General features: G+C 37.7%; 1 protein-coding gene across 18 annotated transcripts in view; it reads left to right on the forward strand.

The window, feature by feature from the left end:
• The window catches only part of MAP7D2 (MAP7 domain containing 2), a 77,626-nt gene that overhangs the window by 28,760 nt on the left and 33,560 nt on the right, over positions 1-15,306 (forward strand). For 9 of the 18 annotated variants that reach the window (XM_087966932.1, XM_087966933.1, XM_087966934.1 and 6 more), the window contains 3 exons: positions 10,323-10,437; positions 11,153-11,248; positions 12,884-12,994. In XM_087966932.1, the coding sequence (XP_087823058.1) occupies positions 10,323-10,437; positions 11,153-11,248; positions 12,884-12,994 (322 nt within the window). Of the gene's footprint in view, positions 1-10,068; positions 10,157-10,322; positions 10,438-11,152; positions 11,249-12,883; positions 12,995-15,306 lie in introns of those variants that run through there. The other 9 variants (XM_026674916.2, XM_026674917.2, XM_087966935.1 and 6 more) reach the window with 3 other exon arrangements.

Consider the following 15,306-nt stretch of genomic DNA (forward strand, 5'->3'; position numbering starts at 1 on the left):
GGTCCTTATGTAAATATCTAACAGTTAATGTCAAGGCAACAGTGGCTCATGTGGTAAGACACTGGGCCTCCCACCGCTGAGGTCAGCAGCTCGGTGGTTCGATTCTCATGAGTGAATAAACTGCGGAGAGACAAGAAAGGAGCCCCCCCATTGCCTACTGGCATTCAGGTGTCCCGCGGGTAAAGATAACACCGCCTGAAAAAAATTGTTTCACAGAGCCAGCCAGCAACCTCAGTGATCCCTGGCTAACACGTGCCATATACTAAATAAATATGGGTAAATGTATAGCATTAGTTACTGTATATCAAATTTGTTATGAAAACTTCATCTATTTAATATTGTCTTATACCAGCAGTCCTTAACCTTTTTGGCACCAGGGACCAGTTTCGTGGAGTACAGTTTTTCCACAGACTGGTGTAGGTGGATGGTTTGGATTTTGCTTGCTCACCTGCTGCTCACCTTCAGCTGTGCAGCCCAGTTCCTAATAGGCCACAAAGGCTGTCTTATACTATCCTTTCTCAACCTCAACTAATATTCTGATTTCCACTCCTAACAATTCCATTGAAATATTGCAAATAAGAGCTTTAAAGCTAACCAAGTTTATAAATGTAAATCTCCCTGATCCAAATGTAGTACAAGTAGTCCTCGACTTAGGACCACAATTGAGCCCCAAATTTCTATTGTTCAGCAAGACATTTGGTAAGTGAATTTTGTCCCATTTTACCAGATTTCCTGCCATAGTTGTTAAATGAATCACTGCAGTTGATTTTAATAACCTGTTAAGTGAATCTGGCTTCCCCATTGACTTTGCTTGTCAGAAGATTGCAGAAGGGGACCATGGGATGCTGCAATGGACATAAGTATGAACCAATTGCCTAGCATCTGACTTTTGATCAAATGATGATGGGGATGCTGCAAAGGTTGTAACTGTGGAAAACGGTCATAAATCACATTTTTCAGTGCCGTAACTTTCAACTTTAAATGAACTGTTGTAAGTTGAGGAGTAGCTGTAGTTGAACAAGGGGAAAAAGGCAAATTAGGAAATAATTGTCATACATACAAAACATACACACACACACATTTTTTTACCCTAAAAAGAACCAGCAAAAAGAAACAAACTCATGGACCAATACTATTGTGGTATGCAATTGATCTTCCATGTATGTGGTTATGCCCGAAGACCACCCAAATTATACCTGTATTAAATGTAAACTCTGTGAACTACAAGAGGAGAAAGTAAGGAATCTAGAAGCAATTCTAGCCAAACTCCAACCTACACCAAGAAAGCTATACTAAATTAAATCACATAATTCTATTCCTATTCTCTTCTATTCCTATTCCTATTCCATTCTAATTCTTTTAATTTTTCTAATTCTTCTAATTCTAATCCAATTCTAATTATTCTAATTCTAATTATTTCAATTCTAATTATTCCAATTCCTATTCTAATTATTCCAATTTCAATCTATGTTATTCTTTTCTATTTTGTATTGAATAAATAACTCCCAGAGGATTTGACCCTGGTGATAAATCCTTGGAGGAAGATAAATGGAAGTATGACACAAATAGAAGGAAACACAATAATCAAAGAAAAATGCGGCATACATCTTACAAGCCCCTACTGCCCAATCTAACCCAACCAGAAGCAGTCCCATTAAAGCTGAACAATCGATTTCTCCCCAAGATGAAAATACAAAGGCCCACAACCTTCCCTTCAAAGAAAACATGCAGACACCTAGGAAAGAGACATCAAATATGCCTAAAAGTGTCACATCTACAAACACGCCTGAGATAAACAGAAAAGCACCCCAGACTGTACTCCCTAAAAAAGGAAGGCAAGTGTTGGTGATAGGAAATTCTATTCTCAAAGGTATAGAACCAGCCATCTGCAGACCGGACATACAATCTAGGGAGGTATGTTGTCTTCCTGGAGCAAAAATTAAAATGTGACTGAGAACCTAACCAAAATAATTAGGCCCACAGGTGATTACCCTTTTCTCCTTTTCACATTGGGACGAATGACACAGCACAGAATCTAAGTACAATATTGAGAGATTATAAGCAATTAGGCAGTAAGGTTAAGGAGATGGGAGCACAAGTAATGTTCTCATCAATGCTTGTTGTGGCCGGTGGCGGCTGGCTAATGGAACTGGCAGCAGAGTTGGACAGTGAGGAGGTTTTTACCAGGACAAAGAGTCTGCTTAGTGCTTTTGGGGGAAGCCTAGGTCAGAACAGTGCTCCCAATGAAAGGTCAGCCACCCATTGCAGGGGGTGGGGGGACTAGAAATAAGCCACTGGCTAAAGGGTTGGTATTGCCAAGAAATCTTTGGTATCCTGGACCATGGATTGCATTACCTAGCAGAAGGACTCTTGGCAAGGGATGGGCTGCACCTCACAAAAACAGGGGAAAATGTACTTGCCAAAAGACTGGTCCAAGTCATCAGAAGTGCTTTAAACTAAAATTGAAGGGGGGAAAGTGGTGGGATTCAGCTGGTTCACACTTATTCAGGAGAACCATTTATTAACTTTCTGAGCAGTTCGGAGAATCAGTTGTTGGAAGAAATATTTTGGTTTTTTTCACTTTACAGGGCTAATCCTGTAAGGAAGGTGGGAAGGAAACGTTCTAGTATTGTTTCTAGCCTAGTCTTTATTGCCCTGCTTAGAGAAACTGCCTCTTCATTAAGGCTTATTATATTGTAACAGCTAAAGGTTCTTGGCAGTACACCCAGACTTACTGTTGCCTGAGCTTCTCCTGATTTTTTTTTCTTTGCTGGTACTTTGCTTTATTAGGGGTTTGGCTTTCTTAAAGGGGAAGAGTTGTTTTAAGCTTTTTACACTGCTGTTGGGAGGAAATACTCCCCTGCTGGAGTTTTTCCAGCTGGGATGCAATAATCAGCACTTCAAATAAAAAATTGTATAAGGAAGCAGAGCTGCCAGAAAGAAACTTTTAAAGATGAGGAAACAAAATGAGTAACATTCAGCAAGTCTTCTTGGCTAGCTAGAAAAATTGACATTCAAATGTGAGTTTATATACCCTTTCTGAGTTTTGGTCTGAAACTGGTTTTTGGTGAAGTTTAATCCTGTGTTTATTATGGGATAATTTTCCCTTTTCAACTTTGTTTGAAAGGAAAAAGGTTAATCTCTGTTCCTGAAAAGAAGCAGGATTGACAAATCTGTCTAGTTCCTATGTCTATTTGTTCTGGTAATTGGTTTAACAAGCAACAGCTGCTGTGCTTGCTCTTTTGCTACATTCTAGTGCTAATTGCATTCTTTGTAGTTAGGCTTATCTCAGGTGTTTACACCTGAGCTTGTCTGGGGTGTGAGTTCTGACAAGCAGCCAGACAAGGGTTGTGATTTAGTTTTAAAAGGATATAAATTTTTGTGTGTCAACTCTCAAAATGGTGAGCCTCCAGCAGGCCATTTCGGGGTTGCTATTTGGGGGGGAAGGATTACAGGGATAATGAAAAACTGTTGGCAGCAAATTTGTACATAAAGTTGTCCAAATGCAAGTTCCACCAGTTGGATTACTTAGGATATCATGAGTCGAACACCGGGGTGGAGATGGATCCAGCGAAGGTGAGAGTGGTTTTGGACTGGCAGGCACCTAAGACTCGCAAGCAATTGCAAAGTTTTCTAGGATTCGCAACCTTTTACAGGTGGTTCATCCCTTCGCTCACACAGGTCGCCCTACCACTAACCAATCTTCTCAAGATAAAGCACACAACAGGGAAAATCAGACCCAATGAACCACTACAATGGACAATGGAATGTCAAAGAGCCTTTGAAACGTTAAAGGCATTGTTTGCTAGAGCCCATCCTAAAACATCCAGATCTGGAGCGAGCATTTGTGGTACAAGCTGATGCCAGTGATGTGGCTGTGGGAGCTGCCCTTCTCCAAACCAATGAGCAGGGTAACCTGCAACCATGCGCCTATACATCATGCAAACTCAACGACACTGAAAGGTGGTAGGCAATTTGGGAAAAGGAAGCCTACATGGTCCGGTGGGCACTGATGACATGGTGGCATCTGCTGGAGGGGAGTCATGTACCCTTTGAAGTGTGGGCAGATCACAAGAACCTTGAAGCCCTCCAAACTTGGCGCAAGTTGTCCCCCAAACAAGTAGGTGGGCACAGTATTTTAAATGCTTCCACTTCACCCTGAAGTATATTTCTGGGAGAAGGAATTTTCTAGCCCTATCGAGGATGCCGCAATACAATAATAGACGGGGAGATGTGGTTCACAGAGATCATTACATATCTACAGAAATGCACATGATCAAAGATGAAAGCCCTCCAGAGTGTATATGGGTCAATATAAAAGGGAAAAAATTACATTGCCATTGGTGTATATTACAGGCCACCCAAACAATCAGAAGAAATAGATGAACTCTTTGCCAACCAGTTAACAAATGTATATAGGAAGCTTATCACAGTAATAATGGGAGACTTTTAACTATCCAGTTATCAACTGGGAGATCAAACAAGATTCTTAACCAATCTAGTTGACAACTATTTCATTCAAAAGGTAGAGAAGGAAACTAGAGGGATAGCCATACTGGACTTAATTCTTACAAACAGAGAAGAATTGATAGAGGGAGTTGAAAGTGCAGGAACCTTGGTTGAGAGTGACCATGTCATACTAGAATTCAACATAGCACAAAGACAAGCAATGGAACACAATAGCAATAGTAAAAGCACTTAGACTTATATACTGCTTTATAGTGCTTTACAGCCATCGCTAAGTGGTTTACAGAGTCAGCATGTTTCCCCTAACAATTTGGGTCCTGATTTTACCCACCTCGAAAGGATGGAAGGCTGAGTAAACCTTGAGCCTGGTGGGATTCGATCTGCCAAATTGCAGTAGGAGTAGCTTGCAGTACTGCACTCCAACCACAGCGCCACCGAGGCTCTATAATGATACCAGTCGCAGACTTTAAAAGAGTTGATTTAACAAGCTCAGAGAGAACTTGGGAAAGATTCCTTGGATGAAAATCCTGAAGGAGAAAACAAGAATCTTGGGAAACTCTGAAAAATATGATCATAAAACCACAGTCTAGCACAATACCACTGCAAAAGATAAACAAGAAATCCAAGGAGAAACCAGCATGGCTGCACAGAGATCTCTCTGACAAACTGAAAGACAAAAAGGACAAGTACAAAAAATGGAAAGAGGGACACACAACTAATAGCCAGAATCTGCAAAGACGAAGTCGGGATAGCAAAGGCTCAGAATGAACAAAGACTTGCAACAAAAGTCAAAGATAATAAAAAAAAGTTTCTTCCAAAATATAAATAACAAGAAAAAAAATCAAGAAAACAGTCCGTCCACTAAAGAGAGATGGCAAGGAAGTAACAGGCAACAGAGAGAAAGCAGAGCTGCTTAACTCATTCTTTGCATTGGTCTTCATGCAAAAAGAAACTATAGCCCAACCTACCAAAAACATAACTGTAAAGTTAAGAAATTAAAGTTAAAATAAGCCAAAAAATAGTAAGAGAACAGCTGTCTGACAGGGATGGGATCTGACTGGTGTAACTACCAGTTCGGTGATTTACGTTTGGAAGTTCTGGGAACTTCATCAATGAAGCCTTACAAGAAGAGACTGCCATTTGTTAGAAATGGTGTAGGGTCTCCTGCTTGGGTGAGGGGTTGTACTAGATGACCTCCAAGGTCCCTTCCAACTCTGTTAATCTGAATTTCTAATCTGGATTGTTTGATAAAGTCACTAAATTAGTAGACCAGCGAAATGCTGTGGACACAGTATACTTAGATTTCAGTAAGGCATGTGACAAAGTAGACCACAATCTACTTCTTGGTAAGCTAGAAAATGTGGAATAGACAACATCACAACCAGATGGATTTGTAGATGGCTGAAAAACAGTACTCAACAACTAGTCCTTAATGGTACTACATCTATATGGAGAGAACTAAGCAATGGGGTATCACAAGGCTCTGTCTTAGGCCCAGTACTCTTCAATATTTTTATAATTAGATGAGGGAATAGAAGGGAAACTCGACAAATTTGCAGATGATATGAAACTGGCAGGAATAGCCAACATCCCAGAAGACAAACTCGGGATCCAGAAAGATCTTGACAAATGTGAAAAAAGGGCCCTATTCAACAAAATGAATTTTAATGTGGAGAAAAGCAAAACTTTACAGTACAGATTAGGTGAGACATGGCTCAAAAACAGTAATTGTGAGAGGGACTTTGGAGTCTTAGTGGATGATCATTTGAATATGAGCCAGCACTGTACAGCAGCAGCCTGGGTTGTATAAATAGAGGCATAGAATCAAGATCACATGAAGTATTAGTGCTGCTTTACAAAACCCTAGTAAGACCACACCTGGAACACTGCAACCAGTTTTGGTCACCATACTACAAAAAACAGTGGTGGGTTTCAAATTAACCTACCATGGTTGCTGAAAATGTGACTGTGCACGCATGTGCGTGCGCACAGCTTCTGCAAGGCTCGACAGGGCAGCATTTCGAGGCCTGCTCCACTCCATCTCTGCTCTCCAGGGCAGTGGCTGCTTCTCTCCGCTGCTGTCCTTTGCTCGGAGAGCAGACTGCAATTTAGCAGCTGTCAGCCACCGCATTGGGTCCTCTAAGTCCTATCCAGAAAGCAGTGCAGCAGCCCAGGTGAACGGCGAGCAGGCAGCATGCATTGCTTACCTTTGGTGAGCAGAGGAGACAAGGCGTGGAGGCGAGTTGTGATTGGTTCTATGAGAGCGCGCTTCACACAGGTGCAGTGCAGCACTCAAAGACCACCCTCGGTGTCAGCGTTGGTGAGGTGAGCTGCTTTTTTAGATCAGCTGAGACACAGCAATCCTCTCTGATGCACAAAACAGCTGAGCTAAAAATCAGGGGAATTTAGCCTTATTTAGGGCAGGAAAGGGCACGGGTGGGGGCAGGTGGGCTGGGCCAGCCAGAGGTGGTATTTCCCAGTTCTCCAAACTACTCAAAATTTACACTACTGGTACGTCTGAACTGGTCCAAATCAGCTGAATGCCATCTCTGACAAAAAAGATGTTGAGACTTCGGAAAAAGTTCAGAGAAGAACAATTAAGATGATCGAAGGCCTGTAGACTAAACCATATGAAGAATGGCTGCAAGTTTTGGGTCTAGCTACTCTAAAGAAAAGAAGAATTGGGGTGAGATGATAGCAACATTCCAGTATTTCAGGGGCTGCCACAAAGAAGAGGGGGTCAAATTATTCTCCAAAGCACCAGAGAGCAGGATAAGAAACAATGATTGGAAACTAATCAAAGAGAGAAGCAACCTAGAATTAAGGAGAAACTTCCTAATAGTGAGGACAATTAACAAGTGGAACAGCTTGTCTGCAGAAATCGTGAGTGCTCCATCACCAGATGTTTTTAAGAAGAGATTAGAGCCAAAGGTGTCAAACTTGATTTCATTGAGGGCCACATCAGAGTTGTGTTTTACCTTGGAGGGCTGGGGTAGGCCTGGCCGGGGTGGGCGTTCGACACAGGCTCATGATGCATTTTTTCCCCTTTGCATTCAAAACAGCTATTCCAGACAAAGGCAGATTTACTTTCTGGCATAAATAGTCTCAATTCCATAATGTAGAGATTAAAAGACATGTAGAATCCCCAGCTGCTATGGGGCCTTGACTCTGATATAAGAGCAGATCTGAATATGTGCATAATATTTTCATAACAGAGATGTTCAAAAGCCTAATGTGAGTTAAGACAAACAACATCCAGGGTATTACATTTATACTTACTGGGCTGAATTATAAATTAACATTTGGAACCTTGAAATACTTTTAAACAAAACAGTTCATTACTCTTTAATTCATCCATATCTCCTTTTTTAATCTTTATTAATCAGTCTGCCTTATTTCTGGCATTTCTTCATCTCCAAATAACAAAATTGTACTCTTTGTTACTGCTTGGGCAATATCAGCTCAAGTTTCCTTTTCCCTGTTGAATCTGTTCTTTGAAATATTAACTAACTCTATGTAGAATATTTTAGGTGACCCTCCCATTTTTAATGTAATAGAGTTCTTTGAAAACATTAATATTTTATTCCAGATATCCATTGTAAAGAAGAACATTGTACAATGCAACAAAATCATCACAATATATTGCTAAATGTCTAGGATAAGGTTTCTTCTTAAGAGATGTAATACAGATGTATTAAGAGATGTAATACAGAAAGCTTTGTGAAGATATAACATTTTCCATTATCTGCTTTGTGTTTTTTGTCTTCATATTGCAGGTAGTTGTGACTTTAAATTGCAGGTAGTTGTGACTTTAAATTCAGTTTTCCATTTTGGGCTGTATTCTTATTTTTAAAAAAAGGTTAACTTTAATTTATCTTATTCATCAAAATAAGACTCGTCACAACCAGTGTTTCTGACTAATTCTTGTTCAGAATTTAAAGTATTAAATTGATACTTGAAAATTGAAAACTGATTCCTGTAACCCAACATAAAAATATACAAAGATATTATACTGGTGTAATATAGACTTCTTCATTCTCCACCTGAATGTGTAAATTATTGTTCAGGAATCAGGTTTAGATCATGCTTTATCACATCAATGAAACACTCCTGCCTTCCACTTTTTTTTGTAATAGAATAGTCAAAGGACACTTCTACTTCAGATCTCACCCAGGAAATCAGTGTTAAATGACACCCATCATTGAAATTTTCTCAGTGGAGTTTGGGTTGTCAATCAACTCATCATTTCAGTAGGTGGGGGATTTTACCCACACATAGGCATAGCAGCCAGCCACGTATAATTTTGCAGTTCTAAAAATGGTAATAGATGAAATAGTTACAGCAAAGAAAGCAGAGTCTTGCGGCAGTTTAAAGATAGATATGTGTATTATTACATATATTATCTTTTTAGGATCAGTAAAGATTCTCCACCATTAATCAGGACCTTTCCTTAAAGACTTGAAAATACCCTTGGGCTTAGTCACTTTCTTGGAGCCTTAATAGTCCCCTGTGGGAATTTTTTTTGCATATTTTTGTATGAACAGGAGTGTGAAGGTGTGAAGCTATTACAAAGATAAATGAACAGATGCCCTGGGTTCATAATGTTAGTTAGTATAAAAAGAAAACATTATGATTGTTGAGATCTGTATTGGTAACCTCTATTTATATGGATGCAAATGAATGGTGCTCAACATCATATCTGAGTAGATTTATCCACAAAATAAATCCATGGCATCCTGCAGCTCTGTGCCAGCCAAAAACAGCCTACCCACAGCACCCCATGGTGTGGTTTTGGCCTCCACAGCCTCCTGCAGCAGTCTGCTGGCCCAAAACAGGCTGTGCACGGCCTTACCAGTGGCTATTTTGGCCGGCAGAGGCACAGTGGGTCAGTCCTTTGATATTTCCAGGCTAGCCTTGCAGGTCAGATCTAAGTACCCCATGGACCAGATTCAGCCCACGGGCCTTCAATTTGACACCCCTGGATTAGATAGTCACTTGTCTGAAACGATATAGGTTCTCCTGCTTGAGCAGGGGGCTGGACTAGAAGACCTCCAAGGTCCCTTCCAAATTCTATTCTATTCTACTCTTATTCCTATTCCATTCCACACATATATATACACATCTACCTCTTTGTCTGTCTGTCTAATCTAATCTAATCTAATCTAATCTAATCTATCACATCCCAGAATGCAATCAAGTTTGGGAAATGGATTTGGGGAAATGGGGAATAGGAAGATGACTGTGCATTATGCTCAGTGGGATAATATAAAAAATATGAAGAAAATTGGTGAAACAAAAGGGTAGAATGTTTTTATCCCCAACCTATCCAGTGTAATAGGAATTTATTTAGTAGAGAGATAATAAGAATAACTAGAAATAATATTTTTAGTTGCATTTTGGATTTTGTTCTTAAATATTGAAACTGATTAAAATAAGGAAATCTTTGTGAGATTGGAAAGAATTACAGTAATCAAGTTTGTACATTGAAAGGAAAAAGCATAGCTCTGCTGAGATGACAGAGCGACCACTTCTCATGCATTATTCTTAAACAAATTAAGTCCAGACAGTCACGCAGTAGCAGTATTGCCAGCAGAGACAGATGCTGGAGGTGATCTAACTTGTATTACTAACTTCAGCCTCTGTAGCAACCTTAAGAGTAACTGCAGACAAAGGATATTTATATTCAGAGGTGAGTGGATATGATGCAAATCCTAATTTCTTTTAGCAGTGCTGATAATAAAAATGTTAAATATATGTACTGTCAGAATCAATCTTTTTTTTAAAATATGCTTTTTAGATGAGGGCTGATTTAAAAACAAAACAAAACACCATGACATTGCATGAATTGTTTATAGGAACGATTAGAAGCAATGATGCGGCGCTCCAAGGAACGAAGTCAGCAGCTAGAGCAGAAACAGAAGAGGTGGTCGTGGGGAGGAGGACTGGCTTCAGGCTCAGGCGACAGAGATGGTAGGTGAGACTGACTGGCTGCATTGCAGATTTTAAACTGAAATACTTGAGTTGAAAAGAAAGCTGCAGAATTCCTCCTCTGTATAGAATACTATAGAGTATGAGAAAGAGTCAAGGGCATCATTCGTGAAGTATTTTCTATGGCTTATTACATTTTACATTTTGATTCTTTCTTAAAAGTTAGGTATGCCAGAGCATCAGTGCAGATAATATTAGAAAAGAAATAAATGCAATTGAAATAAATCATGTTAATATCACTAGCCATCAGCTTTGTATACTTTTGCAGCAGGTATTTTTTTAATTCCAGATGCTCATAAAAGCTCAGGGGAGTTCTTCATGACTGTGCAGTATTTTCAGCAAAAAATGAATAGCATTTGCTAAGCATTTGCTTAAATTAAACCATCCACCATATTCTGCTTTTTATGATTTTTGAAAAAACTGATATTTTTAATTCATCAGCTTTTTCCAGTAAGTTTTGATAAAATATTTTCTTTAATTATAAACAGCGCCTGATTAGTCTAACCCTTATCAAAATTAAATGATTTTGTATTAATATTTTATTGTAAAAGTAGACATGCTAGACATCATGAGGATAGTCTAGTAATGTTTCTGTAAACATACACATTAACATTCTTGTATTATTGGGTTTTCAGGCTTGATGTAATTGTCATCTTTTTTTGCTCTGGTTTTTTCTTTCTTTCTTTCTGTGATGTAGGTGAATCAGAAAATGCCCCACCCCTTCTAGGTTTAGCTGTCAACACTCTTCTTCCAGACCCTGTGGTTTCAATTGTTGCTGCTGAACCCTACAATGGTATTTGAGAAACTCCCAGTGCCATTGTGTTGTTTATCACTATAACATATCCACTAGTCTTGTCCTTCCCTTAATGGCTGTGTTCTCTGTTATTTCAGTTACATCTATAACAGCATTCTTACTGGAAATTCAGGGCCAATTCTCCCAAGTGCTATTGTTGCCCTTTTTTCATTTACATATCCCATTAAAATAAATGGAAATTGTGCAGCAGGAGGGCTTGGTGAATTGCACATAGGCACCTCACTGTATTTGTCAGTTCTGTCATATTGAGGTGAAACATACTCAGCATTTCAGCATCACTGATATTTCAAATATTTTTTCCATTAGCATTTGACCTGTTCATCTCCTTTGTCCACCTGTGGGGTCCACGTGTGTGTTCATGTATCATATATGAGACTACAGATGAAAAATAAGTAGAAAAACAACTTACTGAAAATATTTCAATTACACAGTATATATATATAAGCACTAATGTTACTTTGAAGCAGTAGAAATAAGAACAACAATATCTTATTTTGCTGCCTCGCATGTATACTAAGTATATTAAAACTTAATATATTTAAATGTCCAGGTACAAACAGTTCACTTATAGCTCAAATTGTCTTTCAATTATGTATTTAGCTTAATTATTAAAATTAATTTGCATGTGTTTTTATGTAGAAGGTTGCCTCTGCTTAATAACATATACATAGGAGCGGAAGATACATTTGTTCATTTTGTCTTTTCCTATGACGTATCAGAGCAATTTTCCATACATTAAAAGAGGAAGTAGAGCTGTACCCAATGACAGCCATTAATCTTACTTTTGCTAATAGATACATGAATATGGATCTCTAATCAGATAGGCCTATTTTATATAGATTTCAGCAGAATTCAGAGTCACATTCTTCCAAGATCATGTCTGCGCATAGCACAGTGTACGTGTTCAGTGTCTGTGCGTCACAGAATATAGAAAAGACACCAATGTGAAGTAATGATTTATTTCAAAATATGTCATACATGAAGGGATTCACATTGTTTCCAACATTCTCACTTTTGGAACTGTTTTTAACAATGATAGAGAAACGTAGGAGTTTTATAACTAAGAATAAAATCATGAGCCATAGCAGTATGATTAAGAAGCAGAAGCTGTATAAATATGAGCTTGATTTTGGGGGATTAGATAAATAACCTTACAATATGTATTAACTTTTAGACTCATCAAAGATGGGGAGTTTCATGGAAGGGTTACTATTTGTTCTAGGAAGGTATATGATTGGGTTTAAAGTGGGGAATTCAGAATAAGAAGCGTTATTAAAATCTTTTCACTAGACACTGTATAAGTGTTAAGATGTAGCCAATAGAGTATATTAATTAATTGATTAAATATATCAGTGTTTTGAAATAATATTTGTTAATTGTTAAATTGATAGGTTTTGCATAGGCAGCTTTCAAAAAACAGATAAGAATCCAAATGAACTAAATTTAAATTGAAATGTTGATTTTTTTTTAAGGAGAAAACCTTAAAGTAAAGCTTATAATATGGCCAGACAGATGTGCTTCATTCTTTGTTGTGACCCATTCTAAAGATCCATGGTAACAAAATGTTTAGCATTGCGGAATGAATATAAATCTCTTCAATGCATCTCTCTGCAGCATGTGACAAACTTTCAGTTTCTACAATGAATCTGCCAAAGCAAATGGAGTCGCCTATCAATAAACGTCTTTCCTCCTCCATAGCAACAATAACTTATTCCATTGATAAAGGCAAGTGAATGTGCTGCTCATTGTTGCCACAGAAATATCCTCTATTTTTAGTTCCAAGGCATTCCTTCCTCTTTTTATCTGCCTGTTCCCCGCCTCTCCCACTTTTCTTCCTTACTGTTCTTTTTTTTCAATCAGTTAATCTTTTGATAAATAGGACAAAAGTCACTGTGATGCTGAAAATGTATCTTTGGAGGAACCAAGACTGCTATAATTACATGTTTATCATTAGTCATTTCAAAAATTTTAATCACATTTTAAAGTATTTCTAGTTTATATCTGGTTCATAACAGAGTTAGTAGAGAATGCATATTATATGTTACTGAGCTATTGCTTTAAGAGCACCAGGTAGAACATCGCAACTAGGACAAGACGAGAAGACAAGAGCCTTGCTGACTTGTCTCTTGACCAAGGGATAAGACAGACAGACTGCACGTGCATACCCATATATACACATACACAAAAATACACACAAACTTTGTTACACAAGTGAACAGGACCTACCTTGTATCTGTCCTTTGGAATCAGTATAGTTTTGGATTTCAATCACAAAAAACTGTACTAATGGAAGAACTATACTGAGGATTTTCCAATAGCCGACTTCCCTTCTGACATTTTTTTCTACCAGCAAAATGGTTTGAGAGTATTTTCCTAACTCATTGCAATTGTGTGGAAAAGAAGACAGAATTGTGCTGTAACAGTGTATTTTTCTTTAAAAAACTGAAACATTTTTAACTTCCATATATAACTGCTCATCTAAAATGTTGTTACCATTATTACATCTATTATATACTGTATACAAAAAAGGAGATTCTTCCAGTATTCATGTACTGGAGTTAAATATAGTGCAAAATGGCACTTGCTTTCAAGTGAAATATAAATAGTGTGGTAGCTAAGAAATTGCATTTAGAAATAGATTCTTTTCCAAAATATAGGGTTTTGTACAAGGCACAGTTTCCCATCTTAAGCTGAGGATAATAATGCCCTTCTTAAAGGATTGTAATAAGAATTGCAACAAGGCATGAATATAAACTTAAAATATTCTGAAGAGTTGTATAATTTCTTAAAATGCTTTGGATTCAAATTGTTCAGCCATTTTTATAAATAATGTTAAATAATACAAAATATATTTTCTGTGTAGTTGCTTTTATAGTGGTTAATATAACAAAAAGTACTAAATGCTCAATTATTTTATTTGTGGGACAACTTTGGATAGAATGTAAACAAGAATTTTGTTTTAAACCCTTGCTTTCACACTGTTAGGTTTCTTCTATGGTCAGGTGGCACCAGATAAGCAGGCATCTTTTCAGGAGTTAGGATTCAGATGTTCCATTTGAGTAAAGTAACACTTGAAATAACTGTAACTGATTAGAAGAAAGCAACTAATAATTTCATTGTGGTATTATTTGTGTTTCATGGCAAGGCTGTTAAGACAGAGCTTGTCTGGTTATTTTAGTGTTGAGGCTAGTGTATAAATTCAGTTTGTATATATAGTAGCAGGTTGAATTGAAACTGCATGAGCTCTTCTCATGGTACAATGCCAGACAGAATATATTTTGGAAAGATCTCAGCTCAACCTTGAGAGAAAAGAAAGTAACCAAATGAGGAAGAATTTGTGATACAGATCTCTTTTGTACATGTGTTATGCAAACTTGAAGTCTATAAGTCTTGCATTTGAGACTAGATGTAATTAATTCAGATTGCTCATCCTCCGATAGAATTGGATAGTTATTAATGTGTTATTACAGAAAAGGACTTAGAAAAATATGTTGGCAATAATTTCTTTTTCTTTCACCACCTTCAAGAATTTAGGTATGCACTTATAGGCGCTTTCTATTTTTCACTGATGTTTATAGAATTTCTATCTAAATATGCTTCTTACTAATTCTGTGCACTTGATTTCACTCATCCGGTGACTATGTGCTGATTGAAATAAAATTCAGTCTTCTGCATGATATTCGTTCTGAAATTATCTTTTTCTATTCTATTTTCTGAGACGTTTTCATTAACTGTGGCTTAAAGCATATTTCTTCTGACCTTCACATATAATTGAATTCTAAAATTCATATGGAATTTGCACTGTAGCATACCTGCTGTTACCAGGCCAATGGCAAAAATCACAAGAAGTCTGTACGTCTTAAGACCATTAATAAAAAAATGGCAGAATATAGAGATTGAACAAAACATAATTTGAATATTTTTTACTAAATAAAGCAGATTCTTAAATTTGAATTTAAGGCCCAAACAAAATAACTCTCTCATGCTCCTTCCTGATCACCTCTGTTTAGAATATCACACAAGAGTATACCAATCAA

Source organism: Notechis scutatus, chromosome 5, assembly GCF_049901735.1.
Source record: "Notechis scutatus isolate UNSWTSFEM ecotype Mainland chromosome 5, rNotScu1.2, whole genome shotgun sequence".
Taxonomy (NCBI): domain Eukaryota; kingdom Metazoa; phylum Chordata; class Lepidosauria; order Squamata; family Elapidae; genus Notechis; species Notechis scutatus.